The sequence below is a fragment of the Dermacentor andersoni genome, chromosome 10 (assembly GCF_023375885.2).
Source record: "Dermacentor andersoni chromosome 10, qqDerAnde1_hic_scaffold, whole genome shotgun sequence".
Classification (NCBI taxonomy): domain Eukaryota; kingdom Metazoa; phylum Arthropoda; class Arachnida; order Ixodida; family Ixodidae; genus Dermacentor; species Dermacentor andersoni.
In genome coordinates this window covers 133,387,172-133,397,078 of record NC_092823.1, presented here as the reverse complement: position 1 = coordinate 133,397,078, position 9,907 = coordinate 133,387,172, and the positions used below count along the sequence as shown (strand labels likewise).

Genomic DNA, 9,907 nt, shown 5'->3' with positions numbered 1-9,907 from the left:
TTTATACTTTAAGCAAACAAGCGTGCTGTAATTAAACAGCGCTTTACAGCTGATGGTTGCGTGATCCTTGGTTTTAATCAATCAAACCACAGAAACAAAATCGGCACATCTACGAAAGTGCAAATCGTTGACTAAAATAAACAGATTTTGTTTTCTAACACCGATTATTGGAGAAAGTGAGGTCAGAGTCGACACCAACGGCAATAGCGGACAGTGGCGCCAGCTGCGAGTGGTGTTGTCCCATCGTGTTATTGTGCAAGTCGCAGACCGAGCTGTTCCTTGGAGGAGGAAAGAAATCGCTCCTGCCAGCTAGGTGTTGTTCCGAACGGCTAGTCGTCGTTACCTGCGGGGGCTGACTTCGTGGCAGGGAGGAGTATCTTGTCTGGCCGGTTGCGAAGACGACGAGGCGTGATTCTGGAGCGAGCAGATGTCATCGGCAGCCAGCGCACCTGAGCTCAGGTGATGAGCACCTAGGAGGAATTCTCGGCCGTGCTGGAGGAGCCAAACGGTACAAGGACGTAAGTGCAGCCGCCTGTCTTTCCTCTTCTCCGCTGGGGTGCGATGCGCGGTCCGATCTGTCCCGCCTGGCCTCGCCAGTCACGATTTGCGTAGTCCCTCCGCACAGCTCGGGCGTCTTCAGCGTCGCTGCAGCACTTACACCACGCAGGGACGCGATGGTCGAGCGGATCGAGAGCGGCCGACCGGTGCAGATCCTGCGCACCAAGGATGACCACAGCTTCGAGCTGGACGAGGATGCTCTCGGCCGCATCCTGCTGGCCGACCATTTGAAAGACAAGCCCGTCGTGGTGGTTTCGGTGGCAGGCGCCTTCCGCAAGGGCAAATCCTTTCTGCTGGACTTCTTCCTGCGCTACATGCGCAATCAGGGACAGACGGACTGGCTTGGCGACCCGACGGCCCCGCTCAAGGGCTTCACCTGGCGCGGCGGCTGCGAGCGTGACACCACGGGCATCCTCGTATGGGATGAGGTGTTCCTGGTGAGCCCCGGTTGGCCGAGCAGCTCTCTGTGGACGCGACCTGACGTGTGGTCTGATCGCTCGCGTGCAGGTGACCACGTCGCAAGGCCAGCAGCTGGCCGTACTGTTCATGGACACTCAGGGAGCGTTCGACTCGCAGTCTACGGTCAAGGACTGCGCAACAATCTTCGCCCTGAGCACCATGACCAGCTCAGTGCAGGTCTACAACCTCTCGCAGAACATTCAGGAGGATGACTTGCAACACCTGCAGCTGTTCACCGAATATGGCAGGTTGGCTCAGCAGGTATGTGTAGGTCTGGCAGTGACAGCTCGAAGCACCTTGAGGTGGCTGTACAAATTATTGATTCCTCACTTCACTGCATCTGATCTTACAGGACATGAGTGAAAAGCCCTTCCAGAAGCTTCTATTTTTAGTGCGGGACTGGAGTTACCCGTACGATGCAGATTACGGTGCAGAAGGCGGCCGTGCCATCTTGGAAAGGCGGTTGCAGATCTCTGACAGGCAACATCAGGAGTTGCAACAGCTACGGAGGCATATCCGGTCGTGTTTCTCAGAGATTGGCTGCTTCCTTATGCCACACCCCGGACTGAAGGTAAATTCTTGCCTATTCCTATACAACACTTGGCAGCTTAAACGGGTCTTCTACGCAGGTTGCAACTGCAGCCTCTTTTGATGGTCGCCTTTCTGACATCGAAGAGGACTTCAAGAAGCATCTGCTGGAGCTTGTGCCCTCACTACTCGCATCAGACAACCTGCTGGTCAAAGAGATAAATGGCCAAAAGATCTCCTGCCAGGAGTTGATGGCATACTTTAAGGTAGGCGGACCAGTTGCTCTTCCTTTCTCAGTGAACGTCACAGTTCACTTGTTCTTGCAGGTGTATGTGAACATATTCAAAGGGGATGAGTTGCCCGAGCCCAAGTCGATGCTTGAGGTGAGTGACCATAGTCAACCTTGAACAGCATGCCGTAGTATGGTATTTACTTTCAGGCAACTGCTGAGGCGAACAACTTGGCAGCTGTGGCCACAGCTAAGGACAAGTACACGAGTGGCATGGAGCAGGTGAGTAGCTAGGTCCAGTCATTCTGTCAGACTAAGATTACTAGAGGGAAAACTGGCACTGCAGTCATTCAGCCACGATGGGACTGACAGTAGGACATGTGGATTTTTCTGTGATTTGGCCGAGCTTGGCTGAGAAAGCGTGCGGCTTTTTAAAATAATTTCCAGTAGTTAAACAGTCACACGTGATAACTGCACAGATGTCTTTAGAATATTCACAACTAATACGTTTTATCATCCGATTAACTAAGAGCTGAGTGTGCGTGTTGCTAGATCTAGACGACATTGGGGCTGTAACACTCGTCATGGTTGATTAATGTTGGTACAAAAATTAAAATGAAAAGTTTATTAGTAATGTTAAAATACAAATGGGATAATGGTACAAACTAGAGGCTAATGAAGGAGGCAAGTCATAGCTATATGACAAATAAGCCATGATAGGTTAGGTTAAATCAAGAAATCAGAATGTTCTTTGCAGCCAAAAGGGCAAGGTTTAAAACGAACCCTCGTACTGCCCATGATTTCCACACAGGACGAAGCACTGTACTGGTGGTTCAAACACACACTGGTGCCACATTTTCCTCTAGTATTATTAGACAGTTTTAGCTTGTCCATATACGTATTTCTCTTTATGGAATACCTGGTTACCATACACTTGAATGGGAGTAACAATGCTACTAGCGACACCTGTGACACTTTGTCCAACCACAGAGCATTAGAAATGTTTGTGTTACGTGGGTCTTCTTGCCAAAGGAAAATTAAGAAAGGACTACATGTTGATGATTACATTGCTGCCAGCACTTTTCACAAGCAAATAAGTAAAATATGGTTACTTACTTCACTAATAGCTCTGTGTCCTCTTTGGTTAAACTCTGTGCCACTTGATGGCGTCATGAACCTGGCTTCTCATGTTTGTCTCCGGTAATCTGGTGTGCCATGAATGGTATGCATATGGTCAAGCTAAATCTCTCAGGTAGCATCAAACTCAATGCTGCTTGTGGTCAAAGTTGGGGTGGCAGTTTCTGCATGATGCAAACAATGGATGATAATTGCAGCTGTGTGGTGGAGACCAGCCCTACCTCAGCCCCCAGATGCTGGAGAGCCATCACCTACGGCTGCGCGAGTCCGCGAGGGAGCTGTTCTCCAGTACGCGCAAGATGGGTGGCGAGGAGTTCTCCCAGCAGTACCTGGAACGACTCACTGAGGCAGGCTTCCTTCCATTATTATCTCATACAGAAGCTGCAAACAGGGGCGTGTCGAAAGGCCGCCACCGTGCAAGACACAGTAGGTCTCTCCCGTTTCTCTTTGTTCGGCGCTCGATGGCTGAGTGTCGGTGCTCACTGTTGTCCGTCGCTGCTCAAGGCCTGCATCATGTTCCCTGCAAACGAAAGGCATGGCACAAAACAAGCTTGCATGGCTGGCAGATTGGAGGCCTGCAGCAGTAAACCAGAAGATGACACTTATTGATATCAGTTGGAGCTAGGAAACAAGGTTACAACTGTATTTGTGTTTTCGCAGCAGTCACTGAATTTATGGAGATCATTAAATAGGCAACAGCCACTGATAAACCACATATAAAGCTAAGGAGTGTTTGGAAAGGACAGCACTGTGCACATAATTAGTTGAATGACTAAGATTCAGAACTTCACGGAGCCGCATTGATTCAGTGGTCACAAGAGTACACTACGAGCTAGTGCTTGTGCAAGGCAGAATGCTCAGAGTTCATTTTCTGCTGACCAGGCTTTTGCGGTAACATTTTCCGGCACAGGAAAATGAAACTAGAAGTGCCATGCCCATTTGGCTTATACAAAGGTTGCATTCATTCTTGTAGTGCACAAGTATAAATAGCAAGTATTCAAGCTCAATTTTGTGCATTTCTTATTGGCAATTCCCCAGAGATGTGTTCAGTGAATGTTACACAAAGCTAAGAAACGTTCTGTAAAATGAGCTCAGCTATGTTGCTCGTGTGAAATTTTGCTACATTGCAAGCACTCGCTACATGGTGGATGGCAGCTGCTAGCCCTGCAGATGTATTAATAGAAATCTTTGCTCATTATTATTATTGAGTGTTCTTTGAATTGTTGAAGTACAAAAAGTTGGATGAGTTGCTACTGATTTGCCATAGACAGCTTTTTAGAATAGGACGTGTTAAGAAAATAGGCACAACACACTACCATCTGATAGGCCGGTCTTTTAACAGTTTGGTAAAAGGCATGTGATGCTCTATGGTGACCAGTTGCAAAGTGTCATTTACCATAATGTGCATGTTCTACAGTTGCCTCTCAACTCTGTGCTAAAGGCAAGCTAGTGTTTGAGGGTTGTTGCTTAGAAGGCAGTTGCATAGTTATCAACCTACCTGTCATTTTGCATCATCTTGCACAAACAGGGGCTCTCTCTCTCTCTGTCTCTCTCTTTTCTTTAACAGGCACTGAAATAACTCATTTCTTGTTGCATGAGGCTAATAACATAAAGAATCGGAGGTGATGTTGACAACGCTTTGCATAGACCGTAACACAATTGTAGCATGAGAAAGTGCTACCCAAGCTGCTGATCTTCGAATGTTATGCCAATAAGAGAGCCAGATAAAATGTACTCTTCTGACTAAAATGTTGGCTCATTTTCTCTCAGAAATTGCACAGGGGTGTTGGTACTTTGCAGTGAAGGCTAATACTATCCCCTTTGATGCAGTACTGACCTGTTTCATTTGGAATGAGCCAGAATTATTCATTGCCTGCAACAGTGCAGTAAGGAAAATAATTTTTAACAAAAAAAAAAGAAGCGCTGCCTTTGTCGTCTGAGGAGATAGGGCGCCACTGTTCCTTCCACTGAGAAAATTACTTTTCCAATCTGGCTTTGATGCCAGCATGTTCGTCTCATTTATTTTGTGTTAAACAGGCAAGTACTGCTTCTAGGCATGGTGCTTAACAAAACTCACTGTGATGTGCCACTGCTATATGAAATTGAAGAAGACCCACCATTGTGGCATAGCGGCTATGGTGTTGCACTGTTAATCTCGGCTGTGGCGACCGCATTTTGATGGGGACGAAATGCAAAAATGCCTGTGTGGACAAACCCCACGAGGACAAAATTATTCCGGAGCCCCCCCCCCCCCCCCCCCCCTCCTCCTCCTCCCCTAACGGTGTGCCTCATAGTCATATATTGGGTTTGGCATGCAGTACCCCAGAATTTAATTTCTTTTTGAAATTGGAGAGGAAATGAGCCAGTGATTTAGCCAGAAGACCCTTTATATTGGGCTCTTTTACCGATGCAAACTAGTGCTCTAGAAGAAGGTGCACTAAACTTGGCATGCATATGGAAATATGGTGCATCGTTGCTGTTGATTGTAATGAACGGACTGATAATGAAAAAGAATGTGTGTGACAGTTTCGCTCCTGCTACTTGTTTGCATACTTCCAGGTTGATGTCCTGTTGTTCAGTGACCAATTAAAACCTACTTGTTTTGTTAATTCTTCTAATGTGCAAGGCCATTTTTTAAGGTCTGCCTTTATCTGTGTGGTCAGTGGGGTGGACTAGCTTAACCTCTTTTCATACAATGTGGAAATCTTGCCAATCATGGTTGGTTGCACTAGTGACAAACTTGCCTTTTCATGTGCATGAGACACATGTTGCATTCCAGCTGTAATGCTACATTTGTCAGTTTGCTTCCATTTAGTTTATGATACGAGATCATGACAAGTGTCCTGTTTAGTGGCATTTTACAAGTTTGCCTTCGATTGCGTTATGTTGGCTCTGAATGAAAGCTGTGAGGGGCTAATGATTCATAATGTTAACACAGTCTTTGCACTTCTTTTGTGATTAAAAAAGGATTTGCAGATGGTTTAATAAAACTTGCTTGAGCTAGTTGTTTCACAGTGATAACAAAAAAAGCATAGTGCAAGAAAGACAAGGACATGGCAGACACAAGGTGCACCGTGTCCGCATCTTTTTCCGCTATGATTTTTAATTCACAGAGGAGCTGGCCACAATCTGCAAACATACATCTCCGCTGTGTAAGAAGGTTTGGCTCACGTACTTGCGCATGTCCATTGCACGTGCATGGTGCTTTTGCAGGAGATTGACCAGACCTTTCAGAGCTTTGCCAAGCACAACGAGGGCAAGAACATCTTTGCGGCGGCACGCACGCCGGCCACCCTGTTTGCCGTTGTGCTGGCCTTCTACTTTACATCTGGCGCATTTGGCCTGCTCGGCCTGTACGCGTTCTCCAACTTCTGCAACTTGCTCATGGGCCTCTCCCTCATCAGCCTCTGCCTTTGGGGCTATGTGCGATACAGTGGCGACATGCACGAGGTTGGCGCCCAAATCGACGCCATCGCAAATATAATCTGGGCCAGCGTGAGTGATCTTCTCACACTTTCTCCAATAAATCTGCCAATTAATCTATTGCAAAGGCACCCCCAGAAGTTAGAAACACAATACAAAGTGAAGCTGCTATCTTGTCTGTTTTGTGGATTCTCTGCCAAGTGAAAAAAAGATGCTTGTATGCCATAGTTAAAACAGTGCATTTAAAGAACATGGGTGCTAGCTAAGCACGTGTGTCCGAGCGTGTACGCGAGTGACGTGTGTAGACTGTGCGCGAAGGAGAGAGCCACAACGGCTCACATCCTTTGGGACTGTAGTATAAATCCGCGAGAAGCCAGCGAGAACACGACAATCCCGCCGCAGCTAGAGGCTGCAACGAGGAGCTGTGACCAAGAGACAACTCAAGGCCATCCAGCAGGTCTCAGCAGCTCTAGAGAGGCAGCGGCCGCGCGAAACCGAGGAGAAGGGGGCAGCACCCCCAGGAAGGGGGCGGCGGCCCTCTCAGACCCGCGGAAGTAGCGAGGAACCAAGACCTCGAGGAGCACAGCGCACGAGACTGACGTAGTGGCCGCGTCACGGTAAAAGCTTGTCCTCCCTGCGTGGAGGGAGCCTAACCGACTCTGCAGGCATTTTCACTAAAGTTGTTCTCTCTCTCTCTCTCTTTAAAGAACATGGGCACACGCAGTATAACGACGGACATTACAAAAGCTGAACGCATAAGCAGACACGTAAAAGTGCTTCTTTGTGTTGCCTATGTGTCTGCTTGCTGCATCATCTGTTCTCACATTCAAATTTTACAGTTTTAGAGTGCCAAACCAGCTTGTGAAATTTCTGAGGACAGACATAAAGGGCTGATGTGTGTGTCCCTGTTGAAGTGTGCAGCTTTGACTAGGTCATGAATAACCTACTAGCCCACCAGTATCGGTTAATCTTATCATATGTCAGATATGCTTGTCTACACTCCCCTAAGAATGTTAAGAGCGAAAGGGATTTGTGTGTGAACAGGTTGTGTGTAGTAGCAGAACATTTTGTACATTATGTGATTTTACTCTTGCTACCACAAGTCTGCAAGCTTTCATTCCTGTTTCAGCATGCCTATGGAGCTGCCAGAGATGACACTTGCTATGCCAATGCAAACAAGGAGGATTGGAGTGAGCCTTGCATATTTAGAGAAGGGAACACAAGGGGAAGATACTAGATAAGGGCACACACACACTTACAGAGTCGTCTCTTATCTCTCAGCCCTTGTCCACTCTCTGTGCCATTTCTCCCTTGGTAGATTTAGCTGCCAACTGCCATCACAGGCGCACCTAGCTTGAATTGTCAGCTGGTGGGTTGTCAGCGAAGCTGTGCAGTGTGAAGCAATTTGGTATGTGGTGACACATTGACCAAATTGGACTCTAATGGCTGTTAGTAACGCAGCAGTGGCCTCTTTCTCTGAAGTTCCTCCTTGAGAAGTTCTAGGCAGGGCAAATAGCTCAAAGGGCAACTGCTGTATTAATACAATTTAAAGCATGACACTTGTCTGAGAATACACACTCCTTCTTTTAGTAATTGCAGTTGGGAAAGAACAAATTGCTGAATGTTTCTAGCTTTCTAGCTTCCATTACATTTCTAGTTCTGAGCTGCCACTCGAGACTTACATTGGGGCCACAAGACCCTGTCAAGCTACTTGTTGTAGCTCTTTGTCTGCAGTCCTGTTAGTCAAGTTTAATTTATTGATTGTTTGATCCTGAGTACACTATTTTAGGCACCTTCCCCCAGTTAAGGGGTCCACAACCTATCTGAACATTGTATGTACCCCTGTATGGCAGGCAGGCATATCACTTTCATAGGGAGAATTTCACCTCATACACTGTCACTTCAGTGATCTGCTGCTACGAGCAAAGGAAACCATTATATATATATATATAGCAAAACATAGTTATAATGAAGTTGAAAAGGGAGCCAGAATTATTTGGTTATTATATCCATTATTTCATTATATCCATTATTGCATGTGCTGCAGTATGAATCTATGAGAATTTCACTTCGTTATATCCACTGTGCTGTTATATCGCATTTCATTACAAGGTTTCACTGTATATGGAATTGTTAGCAACAACATGGCTTTGAAAGTTACAAGCACCTTTTTCATTTGTAAAATTGACAAGATTATTGTTCCATTGGAAAAGAGTGTTTGTTGCTACTGTTTAACTTGCTTGACGTGGCCACCGAATACATGATCAGAAAAGTAGCAGCTGCTATCACACCAGAATGAATTGCAAATATGTGAAAAACTAGAAGGCATATATTTTTCTTTCAGTACTTGCCAGTGTGTGCAACATTAGTGCGATTCCTGGATGCTTAGTTTTGGAGCTGTAGCACATGCATTCATCATGCATGCATCACTATTTTGAGTACTAATTAAGTATAAGTGTTATTATTTATTTCTTCTCATTCGCATTTAGTTCCAGCATAACTATATACTATATCAAAAATTCAGATGAACAAGCTTTTTGAGCATGTCTATTTTAAAAGCGTGAGATAGCAAATTCTGGTACTATACTAGTAATGATCCAGGAGTCATTCTACATACATGAAGGCTAGGCAATTGTCGTCAGATGAAAGGAGTTGTACATTGTGTTAAAAGAAATGAGAATTTCATGTGTAATGCTGCAGGCCTTTCCAGTTGGGAAAGCTTTAAATACTTGAAAACTAACTAAAATGTGACATTGCATAACAATTACAATATATGTGAAAGCTTGGACACTGAAGGAAGTTAGTAGTAAATGGAAGATGAGCTTCTCACTTTAATTTTCCTTGTGATTAAGTCTCTTCCTTCTTTTTTATTTAACTCTGAAAGAGTAGTATTATTTCCTAAGTCTAAACTGATTGTTTCCTTTTAGTGTTTAGTTTTAGCCTACAGCTCTCGCGTTTGACCAAATGCCGAAGGAGTGATTGATCATAGCACGTTGTCTGTGTACGTGTTTCAGCTGCTCAAGCCACTGTACAAGACTGTGATGCAGGACCGGGTGCTCCCACCGCACCTCACAGGGGGTGCGGGAGAGGGCACACGGGCCCCGCCCCCCAACGGCCGGCTCAAGGCCAACTGAGCCAAAGTCGTCGACTCCTTGCCAAGACTCAACCACCACCACCACCACCTAAGTGCCTTGTTGTGGGCTTCTCCGTTTCTCTTTCTTTGTACCGTTATGGAGGAATAAAAGGCCCTGTTGTGCACTCGCTGCCCCTCCCTTCTCTCCTGGACGCCCTGATGTTGTACTTCTCTATACGGGTAATTACCTGCATTTTGAAATATACTATGCATTTTGAAATATGCAGTCTATGAAATAGACTGCATATTGAAATGTAAAAAAAATTGAGCCTGTTGGCAACACAGAAATGCGATGCCTATGATGCCACCAGAACGACACATGGCTCCCTGTGCGTCGCATGCAGCAGGGAATGGTGGCGTGTTTAAGCATGCAGTACGTTTTCAATGGCACTACGGCCCATGCGCTGTGAAAGATAGTGTTTTCCGGGAACGTACGAACC

General features: G+C 46.0%; 1 protein-coding gene across 1 annotated transcript; it reads left to right on the top strand.

The window, feature by feature from the left end:
* The first annotated feature begins 257 nt into the window (after positions 1–257).
* atl (atlastin GTPase) lies at positions 258–9,592 on the top strand. The gene is made up of 10 exons (XM_050192822.3): positions 258–518; positions 668–995; positions 1,066–1,278; positions 1,370–1,588; positions 1,647–1,811; positions 1,872–1,928; positions 1,985–2,056; positions 3,109–3,258; positions 6,125–6,406; positions 9,349–9,592. Exons 2-10 carry the CDS (start codon positions 675–677, stop codon positions 9,466–9,468), a joined length of 1,599 nt encoding a protein of 532 aa, XP_050048779.1. The 5' UTR covers positions 258–518; positions 668–674; the 3' UTR covers positions 9,469–9,592.
* Positions 9,593–9,907: the final 315 nt, after the last annotated feature.